The sequence below is a fragment of the Dinoponera quadriceps genome, unplaced genomic scaffold, assembly GCF_001313825.1.
Source record: "Dinoponera quadriceps isolate SergipeBrazil2010 unplaced genomic scaffold, ASM131382v1 scaffold2183, whole genome shotgun sequence".
NCBI classification, from domain to species: Eukaryota; Metazoa; Arthropoda; class Insecta; order Hymenoptera; family Formicidae; genus Dinoponera; species Dinoponera quadriceps.
In genome coordinates, this window is record NW_014556922.1 from 617,497 (window position 1) to 634,499 (window position 17,003).

The window sequence follows — 17,003 nt, forward strand, 5'->3', positions numbered from 1 at the left end:
GGGGGGGGGGGGGGGGGGGAAGGATCGCAAAACGGGCAGCAAAGGGAGGCGGAAGAAGGAACGGTTAATTTGTTGTGCATCAGCAGCACCGGCAGCTACGAAGACAAGCTACGGAGGTACCGGGGCCATACTAAGAAAATAACTAGAGATAATTACGCGCATAAATCAGAGTGTTAATATTCGGGGGCGTAGGTAGGAGGCGCAGGTAGATATATTCGCGTATAGGTAGGCAGGACCCTGTGGATATACACGGGAGGAAAGAGAATAAGGGGAGAGGGGGAGAGAGAGAGAGAGAGAGAAAGAGAGACGTGGCGGAGGAGACAGCGAAAGACGGAGGGAGCGGAATAATGCCAACTTCGGATCGGTAGATCATTCGTGGCCGGTGGATACGCCTCCTTGTTAGCCTGGGTTTACTTAGTCCTTCGACGCTCCTACGACGTGCGTTACGCCCGCTAATAGCCCACCGGTAACGAACTACCGTCGGCCTTTTTTGAGGACCTTTTAAGCGAAAACGCGTTTCTCCTCTCGCGCTGCCTCTTATCGATCATGGCCGTCATCGCGAGAAAGGATCGCCGTGGAGTCGCCCCTGAAAGCGAATTCCTTCCCACGTTTCGCTGCCCCGACGAAAGGATATACGCCACTTAAGGAGCAGTCCTCAGGGCGATATTCGTAATTTATCGACCGCAAATGGAGGGACTCCCACCGGTAATTCGCTCGCAGCGAGCGAGTACGTATGAACCGCGCGAATTATTTCCAAGCCTCCGTCCTTCCGTCCGCCGTGATTTCCCGCTCGTGCTGCACCATCCGCGTCGCGACGTTCTCCCCGCGGACTCGCGCGCGTTATTCGAAATTTTTTCTTCTTCACTATCGACATACCAACGCGGGCGAGACGCAACGAAAAAGGGTAAGAGAAGAAAAGAAAGGAAAAGAGAAGCGGAGGACGCACAGTGGCGTTGAAACACTCATAACAGGTGGACCGATACTCAACCTGAAGATACATCTTCGAGGTGGGCGGTCCCACACTCCTTAAATCAGCCCGCAGCCACCATAACATTAAGCCCACCTCCTCTCTCACGGCGCGTCTCATCTCCTGCCGTTTATTTGTTTGCTTAGAGCGAGTAATTAGAATCCGATACAAATGGTTATTATTTATCGGCATGGAGGCGAGCCGAGGAGGTGAGCAGCCGTACGAATGCACGATGGGACGACGGACCGGGGGAGTGAGAGAGAATGAAGGAGAGAGAGAGAGAGAGGGGGAGTGAGTATATCGCCTGATTGCCTGGCGTTATTAAACCGGCAGATACCACGAGATAAATACACGGAGGCGAAACCCGCGAATACCGGCCTACGCCATATAATGTTGCCGGCGATCCTCGCTAACAGCTTTTATTCCCCGCGCATCGCCGTGCATCGCGGACGACGCAGAACTCAATTACCACGGCCAACGTCCGCTGACGACGTTCTATTAATAATTCGCAGCCACCTATAAATACCCATCGCTCGCGATCGAACCAGAATATCTCAAATATCTCGCTGAACTTACCGGTAATTGGCTTTTTCAAATCGACGTTTTAATCTCGAAGCGAGCGAGACGAGCGCGGGTGACGCGCGTCACTTTCTTCTTCCTCTTCTTTCTTTCGGTATCTCGCTCTGACGATGAAAATCGCGGATTCAAGCGATCTCCCGTGAAACAACGTCGCGACGAATGACGCGAGGGTTTATCTAGGACGATTTCACCGTAGCCGGTATTTCGAAGAAGACTCGAGAGAGAGAAACGCGAGCGAGGTAAAAGAATGTAGAATTTATAAAATATCGACTCGGGTTCTCAAGCTCTTCTTCTTTGCTGAAATCGCCAATGATAAAAAATTCACGCGCGGTCGGCGGTGGCAGCTGTCGAATCGTCGCGGCGGGTTCATGGAAATAAGCATAATGATGCCTTCGATCGAACGCGGAGGCCGGTCGCCGCGCGTCACCACGTCGAACCGACGAAGTCGCCCTGCATTTTCGAGGAACGCGCGCGACTCGCAGAGGCGAATCTATCGCGATGCCAGCCGCGTCCGTTAATAAAGTATAATGGGCGCCCTGATGACGACGACGTACACCTGACCCACAGAATACGATGGTGCGGGGTACAAATCACGTAGACCGCACGCGTGTGCACGTGTATGTGCGTGTGGGTGGATTTCCAATACGGGCGCGTAAACCATCTGCGACGAAAGGAGAGAAACGAAGGGAAGCAGCGAGTCGTGCACGATAATGCGGGATAACGCGTCGAAAGTATTCAATCGCTTCGTTTCGACCCAATTTCGTATAAGAAATTCCAACAAAATTTAAAAAAAAAAAAGAACTCAAACGCCTTCATTCCTGAGTCGAAATTTTCTACATTTAAGTCCATTTAATTCTACGCTAAGTTTTCAAAAGTCTTCCGTTGTGCCCCTTTGATGCTAGAAATAGGAAGTTATTTCTGTTTTCTCCGCTTGAGAACCCGAGTCGATATTTTAAATTCCACATAAAGTCTTCAGGTGGAGGAAACGAAAATAAGTTCCTTTTTGTAGCGTCGAAAGTGCACGATAGAAAAACTTTTGAAGACTTAAATGTACATAGAACCAAACTGTACTTAACGTAGGACTAAAAATCGATTCGAGTCATCTTGTTTTCCGCGTTTGCACATAGAGAGAGAGAGACGCGAGTCGAGAGAGTTTCCGAGTGAAATTTCTCCCTACGAATTACACAGTGCCCGGCTGTTATTAATTGTCCAGCGAATTCGACAAGTTCGCCTCGCAAGGCTAACACGCATCGTTAGTCGAATATATCGGATCGTCCGATTTATTTATTCCAACAAAGGCTCCGTCCGCAGGGGGATGGAGATACGCGCCGGGGGTAACGTTGATTAGCTCCGGTGTTGATTTAATTACCGGGAGAGTAATTGGCATGCCTACTGACGATCCCCCTTTCCCTCTCTCGACATCGACACCCTCTCTGTCGCTTACTTCGCCCGTTCTCCGATGCGCCCCACACTCCCTCGGCCCAAACTGTTGCATATTCATCGATAATAGATTATTATATATCTACGTGTCGGGAGATCCGCGCAGCCAGGAACAATCGGTCTTCGATGATATACTATATCCGCGGCGCATCCGATACAGCGCAGAGAGCGGATTAAAATTTACGCGACCGACACGACAATTCTGGCGGGGCACGAATATTCGCTCCTATGCTAATCGGGCCCATAGATCTTCCCCTCGGAAAAATTGCCGGCGCAACCGCGTTAGTCGCGGTTTTTGTTTCTCGCTTTGCGAATACTGTAAATTGGCCCATTCGCTTAGTTTATAGGCGCAGGCCGCGCCGGCCGACACGCGCGGCCGCGAGTGAAAAATAAAAATAGAAATAAAACAAAAAACCAGCGGAAACAAACAGCGACAGAGTTCGTTGCCAATTTCCGCGAGTCCGAGACACATGGCAAAAAGGGCACCGCGGACGGACGGTTCGTACGGCGGCCATAGGCGAGCGTATATCGCGGCGATGTTATCCGCAAACACGCGGGTTCGGCCAATTTATCCCAAGGGATGAGGCCGACGTGGGTGGGTGTGGGGCAACCTTGTCCAGCGGAATGAATTCAGCACGCAGCCCCCGTGCGGTCGAGCCACCTCTACCCCTTTCGCCGACCATCTCCAACCACCGTGCAACGTCCCCACCTTTTGATCACTTCACCCTCTCGACCGCCCCTTCCTCTTTCTCGTCCCCGCGCGTTAAGGCTGCTTCAGACCGTCCGGGTGGGGGAGCAAAAGACGATACTTTCCGACGGCGGAATCGTTCAAACAAAATGACGAAATGTCATCCCGCGACTCTTCGCTCGAGTTACCGCGCTGTTAATTAACGATATCGCCGAGATTCTCGGACAACCTCGACCTCGGGAAGCGACGGCGCCTCCGTCGAAGGAGCGGGCGAGCAGCCTCGGTTGTATTCGCGCGGCTCGACCGGACGCTCGACAGCCGGCGATTTATAATCGGTACAAGTGGTGTGAATAGCCCTTAACCCGCTACTACCATCCGCCACTCCTGATCCGCTCCACATATCGCTAGCGCGGGTATACAACGGCCGCCTGATTGCCACGGGGGCTCTTAGATTTATTGACCTGTCAATGGCGGCGCGCGAAAACGGCGAATTTACAACGCCGCAGGTGTTAAGTTCTGCCGTGCGTGTAATAACGGCCTGATCCCAGGCCTACGGTAAGCCACACCGTAATTATATTTCCGAACCTCCCGCCCGCTACCTTTGTCATTATCACCCGAGGTGGCGTAGCCGTAATTCAATGAGATCCATTGCGCGGCGGCGCGCGCGTGTGTGTGTACGTGAGCGATAAAGGCCCACGATAAACGACCGCCCCGCCGAGTCTAGGAAATTTCAGCATGCAACGCGAGGAGAACGGCGTGTGCCGTGAATTATAATTCCTTATAAATAGTGTCCCGAGATTGTCGCAATTTCGGTCTCGCTTATGGATATGAGAATTTCGACCATGAAACGTGAGATTAATGATAAATCGCGCAAGCACGTGGTAGGGCGGACAACGTAGATTGTGGGACATTCGAAATTGAATTTCAAACGTCATCGTAAGAAAAAGTTTAATAAAATAATCATATATGTTACTGCCGTATCGCAATTTGTATGTAACGGAAGAGTACTTACAATTAGCCATAGTTATGCGAGAAAGACCCAACCTATATGGAGTACCTTTCGAGAAAAATCAAGATGAACATTTGTTATGTGATTGAAAAAGTATAAATAGCACTGAGGCTCGTCACAATCGTTCGAAAAGTCAAGCATGATTTATTTCTTTTTTTTGGATGTTCATTGATAAGCTTAACCTTTAAAAAAATGAATAAAAAGGAAACTAGTAAATAATTGCACAGTCGGTAGAAAACAAAAATTGCTCTTAACTAAAAGGCGCTCAATAAATTCGGTTCTTCTTGTTTTATATAGAAAGACGTATTGATTGTCCATTGATAAGAAAATCTGGAAAATCATAATTTTGTAGGTTAGGTTATTGCATAACTATAGCTAATTGTAAGTATTCCTTTAATGTTTTCTTTCAATCTTTCATTGTTTTGACATAATTCACATCAAAACAATAAATGACGACTGAACTCTTCAACAATTTTCACTCTAATCACTTCTGTCGCGTATCTTCGCCCGTGTAAAACAACACCTCTCATATGGGTCAGGTTATACATTGCAGTGACAGCGTTTAGCCGTTTTGCTCGTGTTTCACGAGTATCTACCGGACTTTTTTTCGCGCGAAATTCCGTGTACCTTCGTCAACATTGTCACGCTCGATAAAGTGATCATGATTGATATCGTTGTCCTACCTTGAGCCTGGTGAGACGGGGTTCCTCGGTCGCGAGCTTCGCCAGCGCCTGGTAGTCCCCCTGCGCCGCCCTGACCAGCCACTCCCGCGATTTTCCGTCCAGTTGCTTCGGGAAAACATGGAGTCGCGGCGATTATTGGCGATTAATGGTGAGAGATCGCGGCCGGGGATCGGCCGATCGATCGGCTCGGTCGACACGCGGAAGATCGAGTCGTTCGATCGAGCGAGCGGACGAATTTTAATTAAGATCCCCGGCCGCGATCGCGCGCATTTATCAGGAGAGTCCGAGTCCGCGGGATTACGTCCGTGTATGGCGTCGCTCTCGGATTGGCGCGCGCAATAATCGCGATCTGCGGTGGGTGATGAACTTACCGAGGCAACGGAAGCGCTGTCATCCTCGTCGGCGCCCTGCGGAGAAAAGAAGAGGGAAAGAGTGAGACGCGAGCGAGAAAGCGAGGGTCAGTTTGGCCCGTTGAAAAATCAACATTACGCGCTACGTTACGCGGTCGCCTCGCGCGGCGAAAACCGGTCTACGCTGCGCCGCGCTGTATATGGCATCGGCTACGGTGCATCGTGCTCCGGAGCGCACGCTCCTTCTCTCTCTCTCTCTCTCGCTCGCGGTATAACCGCGTGTGCACGATCGCGAGCACGATGCATGCGGCGGGGAGGGTCGAGAGGGAGGAAAATGCGTGAGCGCAGCGGGAGACCACGAGCGCGGGACGCGCTTCGGCCATCAGATTGATATACGGATCCAATAATTGATTCTCCGGCGCAGGGCCTTGGGAGGCTGGCCGCACGCACTTACGCAATCCCTGTCGACCATCCCGCCGCTCAAGAACCCGACGTCCCATTTCGGAAACTGCCATCCCCGACGCGCGGCTAATCGAACGATCGTTGATCGCGATTATCGGGCGAGCGGAGTGACGGAGCAGAGGGAAAGATAGGGAGATAAGTAGATAGATAGAAAGAAACGTACTTGACGGATAAAATCCTTATTCCGTATCCTTAAATTCGATAAAATCCCCTCGCCACGTAAAATTATACAATCCGTGTACATCGATACGTGGTTCGGAGATCCCTGCGCTTCTCGGTTCACGATGACATACATCCACGAAATCCGAATCCGTGAATAACGCATTAACGAGAAGCTGGCCCGTTTGATCGCGCTGGTATACGGCGCCGATCGACCGTTGCGACGTTCTCCACGTTATACTTAACGGCGATATACACACCGTGCGCTACGGTAGGATGACGCGACGCGAAGGAGGTGAGGCGGAAAGGAGGAAGAGCGGCGGAGGAGGGGGCTCTCCTGATCCCAGGAACGCTAAACGACTACTCATCCCTGTTAAACTGTTTGTATTTTCACTCGTCACGGCCACGTCGGTTGTTCGAGGTGCTCATATCGACACTCGACCCCGAATCGATCGTGACTCTTCATAAATTACTTCCACAGGGCCCTGCGCGCGCGCGCTCGCTCGCTCGCTCGCTCGCGCGCCGAGATGCGCATTGCACTTTGCCTGAGTCATCATTAGCCGGCCACGATATATCTTTATCCATCGACAACATCGCGCGTGTCCTTAAGTGAAATCATGATTCGGTGGACGAACGCGCGTCGATAGCCAGGCGAAACGAGCGTGCCACGACGCATTCCAGCGTTAATCCAAATCCCCCCCCCCCCGATCTGTCAAAAGCGCGACGGCCATGTCAGCCGCGTTGCGAAAAGTTCCTCCTCGATCCCGGAAATTCCGTCCTTCTCCCGCGGGAATCAGACTCGAAGTGAGAGTCACTGACCCCCCGTCGCGTCAGGTGGTGCATCGAGGTGCGTTCCCAGCTTTCGTGTGCTACGTGTGCTCTCTCTCTCTCTCTGTCTCGCGAACACGTCTGTACGCGTGCGAATGCCCAGATGCACGCCGATAGGACAGACTCTGTTACACGTGTGCGCATTAGATATGTGTGCGCGCATCGTGATTGCGAACCGCGGCGGTGCAACAATCGTGCTCACGAGAAAAGGACGTTATCGTTGCTTCGACGGCGGTGGGTAAACGGACGCGGCGGTTGAATTAATCTTTAATTCGATCGTTTCACGCGCGACCATTTTCGCTCATTAACAGTCGGAACGCGGAGCCCCGGTGAAACGCACTTTTCCCCGGCTCCCGCTCGAAAGCACATGGCGGCACCTGGTAAGGATACATAAGGATCTTCGGCTATCAGCGAAGTATATAGGAATACGTAATCGCGCAATTCTCGAAAACTCTTCCCCCATATGTTTCAAGATTAATATGCAGATCGTCGCGAAATTATGCAGGCGACGGGGACCCGGCGAGTTTTCGACGACATTTTGCCGAGGAGATTTCCAGGAGGAACCTCGCCGGCCAGACGGCAGGGAGGGCAGAGACGGTGCCTTCAATTTCGCTCGTGACGATCACGGCCGGCCGAACGCGAGTCGCTGATTGATTTTTAAGCGATCTCGCGCGATCGAGCGATCTTCGATGAGATCCGCCGGCGCGTCGGGAGAGCAGGGGACACTTGTTCGCTCGTATCTCGGCCCGAAGATATGCAAATGCTGTCTCGTGCTCTCTCTTGGCGCGAGGTCTCCGCGAACGATCAGACAAACGGACCAGTCAGCGACTGCTGCAGTCACAGTGCCGTGGCCCATAATGGCGTTGCTATCAGATAAGCTTATAAGACCCGGGTAATCGTAATAGCATCGCAATGGTTGCCGGTTCCTCCGGCTCCATCGTGAACGATGAACGCGATGGTAACGGCGGAGCGGAGAACGACGGACGAGGAGCGCGTGTTCGTCTGGCCTCGCCTCGCCTGCCATGCCCTCGCCTGATCTTCTTCCCTATCGCCGAGTCATTGTTTCGCCGTAATTAATATTTTAATTGAGATCAGCGGAAATTAATTAACGCAACAGGCCTGTTGAAGTCGTTCGCCCGAACCGTTCAATCGATCCCCAGCGCGCGCGTCAGCATCGAGATTTAATTCACCTCCTTATCCGTCCTCTAATATCTCTATCAGAGACACGAGACATCGCGAGACCCCGATAAGAGCGCGATTCGCGAGCGAGAAAGAGAGAGAGAGAGAGAGATCACGATGAATCGGCGATTTGTTATTGCCCTTTTTCTCACACGTTATTTCTCGACTGGAAAAATATTACAAGATTCAACGATTGAAATCGTTATCCGACTTTTCAAGTGAAATTCATTCCCGTATTTGACAGTTGCCCGAATAATAAGAAGAAAACGAGGGATTAACAAGCTCGCGATATCAACATTAGGTACAGAATGTACTCTTACAATAGAATCCGAATGGCTGCGAGACGAAATGTTTCGTACCCCGATAGCGGCATAAGTACGCGGACACATGGACACTCATACATCACATTCGTAATCGGATAAAAAGCTAACGACGCGGCGCGTACAAGCCGCATAATCACTTAGGACGTGATCCTAGCACGAGCGCCGAGCCGAATATCATAGAAATGGATACAAAGGGGCCATCAGCAGCCACGGTAACGAGCCCCGGCCCACCCCATCGCACATCCCCCATTGTTATCGCTCTTCGCGGCGCATCAGCGCCGACTCAAAAACACGCTCTCCCGCAGTTAAGCCGTGCACATTCGCGCGTCTAATTCCGCGAATGTGGCCAGCGGCAGGTACTCAACTCAGCGGGCATGCACGTGCTCGCTCTCGCGCCCTCATGTTCCCTCCGCCGTCGTCTCTCTTTCTCTTTACATTCGCTCACTCCTTCTCACATCTCGAACAATAAAAGGAATACGCGGTGTAAAGCGGATAGCGAACGCGGCGCGTTCGCCCTCTTCAGGGTGGAAACGTTTTAATAAGCGGACGTGCGCGCTTGCTCTCCGAGGGGGCGTATAAATATATTCGGTTGCTCTAGCGGAGAAAGCGGCTCTCGCGTTACGGAAGAGTGAGACGCGATATGAGAGAGAGAGAGAGACCGTAGGAGAGAGATAGGGTGTCCGAAGGGCGCACCGGGGCGGATATATCGGCGAGACGGCGAAGGGCAAGCGGGGGACGGCCGGGCGTGGTAGAACGAGAGGCAAAACATGTTGCGGCACGAGCTGCCTCGAGAGCTCCGCAGAATTAGCTTTATTATAACCTGGGGGCCATCCATACATGCCTAACAGCGCACGAACATTCGCCGGCCAATAAGCCAAATGCTAACCAAACATTTTCGCGACCGGGCGCGCACCCAACAATTCACCCCTCCCTCCCTCCCTCTCTGGCTAAGCCAGGACACGGGAAGTCCGGCAAGAAAGATCGATCCTGATTAAAGCGAGATGTGTATTTAACGCGACCGTCGAGAGCCGGCGACAACTCATGATGCGCCACGTGAGAAAGATCTTTTCGCGAAGCGAAAAGTAGCCGACAGAGCTTCCGATACTATCCGGATGCTCAATTGTTTCGACAGTGGATACACGTGATTCTTCAAATCCAAATCCGGATCTAAATTCGTGGCGAAGTGGCGACCGAATAGAGACAATCGCGGTAACTTAGACCCCCTCTCAAGCAATCTTACGTGAGAGAAGGTTAACCCTTTTAATTTACGAACTGTCAAGACGCGTAACCTCCGCAATGACAGCCGTTCACTGCGAATCGAAGCAACGAGGTCGAAGTCGAAATTACAAAACAGTCGATCGACATTGCGGGGAAAAAAGCGCTTCTGGATCCGCATCTCGACTCTGGTCTGAACTAGTGCAGATTTGAATGGTCGGATCGGAACTGATAATCAGATATCCGAGTACTCGGGAACCCTGATTGTCAAGTAGTCGATGGTTTATCGCGACTTGGCCGAAACGCGCTGAACTAACGCGAGATGCATTGGGCGCATCTTTATCGCGGTCACGGGAAAGTCCTCCTATCTGTCTTCCAACGATCCCCTCCCACGCCGCTACCTACCTAGCCTCGAGAGGAAGTTTTCTGGTCGCGGCAGCGCCGTGAAACGATTAGGCCCGGATTAGTCGAGCGCGCGAGATCGATTATGCGATCCTGCGGATAACATTGGCCTGATTTATTCCCCTAATGGGCGTTCGCGCATTCATTTCGAGGCCGTGCGAGGCAATTCCACGGGGCTTCGTCGGATGGCGGTGCCCGTCCTGCCGCTGACAGGAAAACTCTCGCTGGGTGATTCAGCGTTCGGTTCGGCGACGCCTCCCAACGACCACCATAATGCCTACCTATCCTCGGTGCCTACCCATCTACCTAACGCCATTTCCATCGGCCGCTATCGTCGGGGATCATAATCCAAGGTTGAGTCGCGAGCCGAAATCGCGCGACAGGACGGTGGTCGCGGAACGTCGTCGATTCGGCTTCTCCTTAGCTCGGCGCGATCGTCCACGAGCGATTCGACTTTTTAAGGAAGAAACGAACGAGGTTTCGCGATTCGCAACAGCCGAATGCTCGAGAACGCGTCTCGTTCCAGTATCGTCCTCGTATATCGCCGAGGCGAAAGGTATTACTACATCGTGGACGAGCAATCGTCGAGGTGCGCTTCGTTCAACGACATGCACTTTTCGTGAAACGCGCCAACAACTGGAAATCCCATAGCGGTGACGCGAAAACCTCTCACGGAGGTAATTATGCGCCGGTGAAACGCGCGTCGGCCGGCACACAGGAACGATTACACGCCGACCGCTGGAAATTAGCGATCACGGACGATTATTATCTCGCACCGGCGTGATTCATAACCCGCGCCTCGTATTTTCGCGGGCGGCACGTCGAATTTGGTCCGGATGGGGAACATGGGGCATCGACACCGCGCGTTCCGTTGGCTGGCCCTCTCTTCTCGCCTCGCTTCTCCACCCACCTCGCTCTCTCTGTCGACAGGATTATATTCGTACGTACCTACCGTGTTCCTCGGTGTACCTCGGTCCCGCAATACGCGTCGCGCGATCATATTCCCGTCAGCTAATAAATTTACCGCGGTACTCGAGCACACGGCTGTCGCGCGATTGTCGTCGCGCGATTGTCCTGCCGGCGATGTCACAGTTTCGAGGGGGCCGACGGGAAAGCGCGCCATAATCGGCGTTTCCTTTCCGCGCGATGGACGATGACCGCCGATCGTCCGAATGTACAATGTACACTAAATATCGCGAGTAAGTGACAAACGTAAATTAGACGCTGACAAGCGTGTTTGCGAAAAGCGTCGGACGCGTCTAACCGCGTCGGGCTGATGGTGCTGACGTGCAGCGAGATAGGAGGCTGCCAGACGGCAGAAATCTTAATAGCCGATGCGCCGGCGCGATAGAGCCGTCGTAAAATTAAACTTCTCGGCGGAGAAAGAGCGAGAAAGAGAGGAGTGCCGTTTCGCGAAATGACTGGGCGTGACGAACGCGTGTTAATCTACACCGATGTTATGTAATAACAACGAGTGCGATTACATCGTAGATGTACGCTCGACGATCGCTCGTTTAAAACGCGTATCGGACATCATCGTTCGCGCGGGCGAAAAATTTGGGAAAATCTTACGAAGGATCCGGTTCTCCCCCTCTCGGAAAATCTCGCGTGTCCTTCTGTGCATAGCATCGGGAGACCCGTCCACAGGCTTGATGTTCATTCACGGGGAGAAGATATTCAATTCAGCGAAGCGAAGGAGAGAGAGAGAGAGAGAGAAGCGGTTGGCGTCGTACCCTTGTAGCCCTCTCAGTGTAGCTCGACGAAGGTCGGGCTTACCGCCTGCGCGCGGTTTCGTCTCCTAACGAGTTTATCGCATCCTCTTTAACGTTATTAACACGGGCTAACGAACTGGAAGTGCCGAGTCACCGAGGTCCTATACCGAACCACGACGGCCCCCGCCAGGTACACACACCTGTGTGTACACACGCGTGTCCCGATCTTTACGCGCTCGTGAACGTGCGCTTGTCTGTGTGCGCGCGAGGGCATGCAAGTGCAGGGCGAGAGAAGCGGGCGCGTTCGACGGCGCGAGTTACGTGTATAAGGTGGGATAAAGGCACGTATAGATACACAGAGCTCGGCCTGTCTGTGCGGCCCTGATACCCGGGTCTCTGGGCTAATTCCGAGGTGTAATCTACGGGTACCATCTCAATGGATTAGCATATAGATAGCGCGAGGTGGACTGACCGTATATATGCGCACCTAGACCACGGCCGGGGGGACGCGGGCATGTCCGTTTTGGTCCCGTGTCCTCCTGGACGCGCGCGTAAGGGGGTCAGGTGGTGGTGTTACAGCGACGCGTCCTCACGAACGCTAGGAATAAACGCGAGCGTTGACGAGGCCAATTAAGAGCGCGATCGGCAACGACAGATAACGCGAGATATCTCGCTCGTCGGGAAAAAAGGATCCTCCCCCGCGGCTTATTCTCAGCGTACGCAAGTATCACGATCGAGCGGAGAATGACGCGGTACAGTTTCGAAGCTGTGTAAATCTCTCTCGCTCTCCTGGCAACAATCACGAACGGTCCGAGAGCCTGGAGAGGTTCACGTGGACCTCGCTCGGGATTCGATTCGAGAGCCTCGAGCGAGTGTGCCGTCGACGTGTCTGCGCAAGGACATGCCATCTTATCCCGCGGAGACTTCCGTCTCGGAGATGATCGGCCGATAAGAAGCGTCATCGACGCTGATGGCAGCGCGGGGTTACGAGAGGGGGCGGACCGGGGCATTTCGCCCGAGGTGATTCAGTCGCGAGGTAATTTGTGCTCACAGCGGGGCTGAGCAAACACGCGCGGCGGGGGTGCCTCGAAAAATTAAATAACTCGATGACTGGTCACATTCTCGAAGGTGCGCGCGCGAGAGAGAGAGACCGCGCGCGCATACATATGTACGTCGACGGTGCCGGCGATGTCCGCGAGAAGGGCGCCTTGGCTGAATGACGTGGCCCTCTATTGTACCGTCCCTCCGTCCCTCCCTCCCTCCCTGCGGCATCGCGAACGGTGCACTCTCTCCGGTCGAACGAACGTCCCGGGGGAACACCGTGGGCCTAGAACGGTCCCAGGACTGTGCTCAGGGAGCGAGCGCCGGCCTCCCGCGGACTTATGAATACAAATAGCCGCTCACTGCGCGACTCAGATCCCTGATAAGGTACGCTCCTGGCTTACCGTGCCGTCGCGCGTCGTAAAGTACGGCTTAGGGTCCTTGCGCGGGCCCCGTGCGATCGTTTAACGACGGATTATCCTCCGTAGCGACGGAGGGAATCGGATCGCGCGCGGATCGCCGATCGAGGATATCGCGTGTAAGGAGGAATGAACGACGAGAGAATTGCGCGGAATTCACGTTGGACGATAATAAGCGAAGGTAAACGGCTGGAATGCACTCGCGTGCAGAGACGATAAGGTATCTCCGGGATACAATCGGCCCTCCTCCGCGCGGAGCGTGATGAGTACAAATTAGTCCTCCGAAGGACCTCCCCGGCTAATTGTCCGATGCGATGTCCCGATTATTCGGATTTCGCCTCGTGGTGACGAAAGATCGTTGCGAGTAATCAAAAGTGGACAGCCCGGCCAGAAATCATGATCCCACGATCGGACCACCAAGAAGGACACGAGGCGGAAGGGGCCCCCGTCCGCTGTCATGACAATCACGATCAGTCAGCTTTCGGTATAGTCCCTGGACTGTCACCACAGGAGACGAGACTCCCGCGGATGAACGCGGAGTCTGCCATTCAACGGAGAATGAACGAAGGAGAAAGAAAGAGAGAGAGAGGTAATCAACGAGGCTGATTTAGTATACGGGTCGCGCGAGGGGAAAAGAAGTTTCGTTATCTCGCAGAATACGTGTTGCTTGATAGATCAGCGTAAGATCAGAAGCCTGCTTGATATCAAAACGCCGGATAGGGATTATGACAAGACAACAAACAACCCATTGTAAACCGTTTCCTGTTCCCCCGTACGCGTGCATGCGTATGTGTGTGTGTGTGCGCGCGCGCGCTCGTCCGCAGAGTACCTGCCATTACCACATAAAGGCCCAAAGAATTCTCGCGGAAGCGAGGCGAAGCAAGGCGAAGCGAGCCGAGCGCGTCGTCGCCGCCGCTGAGCAAACAAATTTAATGCGCGTGCATAACGACACCAATTTAAATGATAATGCGCGGTGTGTGTGCCTTCAAGATTAACTCGTAATAGGCCGGAATAAATGTCGGCGGACCTGTTAGAGGTGTATCTAGTCGCGCTACACAGGGAACAGTGGGTGCTAACTACTCCTGTAGACAAGCTTGTTTATATTGGTACAGCACGAAGCCTATGCGTAAATTTGTATACGCATCTGGCGGCAGTGCCAAGAAAATTAGGTCGCTGTGGATCACGTCGCTGGCTCTCTCTCTCTCTCTCTGCTTCCCACTCGCTCCCTCCCTCTATCGACATTGTTATTAATGCGACCACGATGAATTATCATCGGGCGAGACGTACTATCGCACAACCCGCAATTATCCGGCCGGTTATTAAATTTAAGCGGCATAGTATTTAATTATCGTCGTCGGACGAGGTGTTGCCGTACGTATTAGCGCTGTGCCATAATTTACTCGATTACGTTGTAGAACGTTCGATAGCCGATAATTCGTGGCCGCCGTAAAGAAACGCCACCCGAACGCTCCTCTCCCCGCGAGAACGAACATCGGCGCTTTTTCGTACGCAATTTTCGCGCTTCATTGTGAAAACGAGATAAAGAGAAGAAAGGAAGAAAAGGAGGGAAGGATTGAGGCATGAAAGTCTTTGGCGTCACCGACGATTACACCCGATAAATTTCGACGATAATGAGTGGCTTATCATCCGGACACTTATCGGTTGACACTTTCGCCCAAGTGGATTCGCCTAATTAAAGGAACAAGATGTAAACGATTTTATTTCCATCACGGTTCGCGCTATCTACGTATCTCGCCGACCACTCGGCACGAATAAGTGGTGCCTCCTTGTCCTCCTTCTCCTCTCTCTTCCTCTTCGCGGAACTCGAGTAACGCGCTTGAACCACCACGACTATAAGTGCCTGTCGAGTGCGCTATGACGTCGGTTTGATTAACGACAGGAATATTTCTTGGACAAACAAATGACGTGGTTAAGCTCACCGAACAGATTGACGTTTGGATACGCTTAGGAACGGCAATAATTCAGATTTCACGTTGAAGATAAATCGCGATCGCTGGTAATTGCTCAATGAGGATGGCACTTTGATTGGAATCTTTTAATTTTCGTCGAATCATATCGATATAACATCTCGACATCATCAAACGGCCGACAAGTGAAAGCCTCCGCGAGAGAGCTCGTTCGTCCGATGGACACGATGGATTTTCCTGAATTTCTTAAACAGCCAAATTCGAATCGGAACCTATTCAAATCACGAAGATTTCATCCGAGCGAAATTTCAATTCGACCCTTCATCGCCGGGACGTTGAATGTCGAGAGTGAAAAACGGGCGAGTCAGGCGGAGGAAATAATCGATGGCGTCTCGATCGAGAGTCGACGGGTAGTTTTCGGAAGTAAGCTGCACGAGGTAAGTTTGCCTCCGGAGAGGTGTCTTGTCGGGATTGTCGCGAATAGAATCACGCAAGCTGTGCCCTCGCTTCCTCGCATCTCGCCTCGCCGTTGAACCTCTTTGCATATACATTCTGTAAGATTACTTTGTGCGGTTTACACCCGCCCCGGCCGTCCTTCAACGCGCGCTGCGCTTCCAACCCTCGACTCCTCTCGCCGGGAGGCAAACTACCCTCCAAGTTTCACCCAAGGTCCCTAATGTATGCGGAACTATACGGCAGAAATTCCAAGTTCGGCATGGCCGTGTTAGGCGCCTTTACGATGAGTTTCCACCCTCTCGTTCTCTCTTTCGAGCGCCCCGCGCGCGCGGAAAGGGACGAGGAGACTGCCGACAAGACTCGGCCCGTATAAGAGGCGAACACGCGTGATCCTAATTAGAACGCGTCCTCGAGGTGCCGAAGTAAAAGCGAGCTTCTTGTTAGGCGTCTCGACGAAGGCGCCGTCGGCATTCGCGCGCTCCCGCGCATATATAGCGAGCGTACGAGCATCGCACTTTCGTGAGCTTCCTGCGTAAAAGGACTCCCCCTACTTCGCCAACATCTCTAAACGAACATCTCCGAAAATCTTCATTTCCGCGGCAATTAATGGTAATATTCACACACGTGGACGCGCTCGCGACGAAGGCGTACGATATCGCGTCTCGCACGGTAGCACGGATCCTAGGTGATTTACACCGATCGCTATGGAAGAACTCATTATTATTCTAGCATCATAGAGAGACGATTCACACACAAAGTAAGAAGCCTGAGGTAACCGCGAGAATTCTCACGAGGAACGCACGACAGTTAACGCATCTCGCCACCCGCGCTCGTCGTATTTACATAGAAAAGGAGCTGCCTGCGCTGTCGGAAAAACATAATGCTTACAAACGGCCGCATTAGTCATGTTACACGGGTGTAATACGTTACGCTTTAGCGATTACCTTGCGTCCGAGGTAGCTCCTCGTCGCTCTCACACACGCACACGTCGAGTATTGAACATTCGAAACGAGAGCGACAGGAGCGCGATCGAACCGTCGATTTGACGCGGGACGGAGAAGATTTGCGAATCTTCCGAAAATTGTCAATTCGTTCCGAGTTGTCGTTGTTATTCGCGCGATATTCGATCTGCGGAGAAATTTCCACGCGGACGCATCGTTTTG

The 17,003-nt window shown here is 52.7% G+C and overlaps 1 protein-coding gene across 4 annotated transcripts in view; it reads right to left on the minus strand.

Annotated features, from left to right (window-relative positions):
• LOC106748415 (ankyrin repeat domain-containing protein SOWAHB) overlaps positions 1–17,003 on the minus strand; it is a 134,865-nt gene that overhangs the window by 105,272 nt on the left and 12,590 nt on the right. For all 4 annotated transcript variants that reach the window (XM_014626891.1, XM_014626889.1, XM_014626888.1 and 1 more), the window contains exons 6-7: positions 5,738–5,773; positions 5,367–5,471 (exon numbers count right to left, since the gene is read on the minus strand). In XM_014626891.1, coding sequence (XP_014482377.1) covers positions 5,367–5,471; positions 5,738–5,773 — 141 coding nt within the window. The remainder of the gene's footprint in view (positions 1–5,366; positions 5,472–5,737; positions 5,774–17,003) is intronic.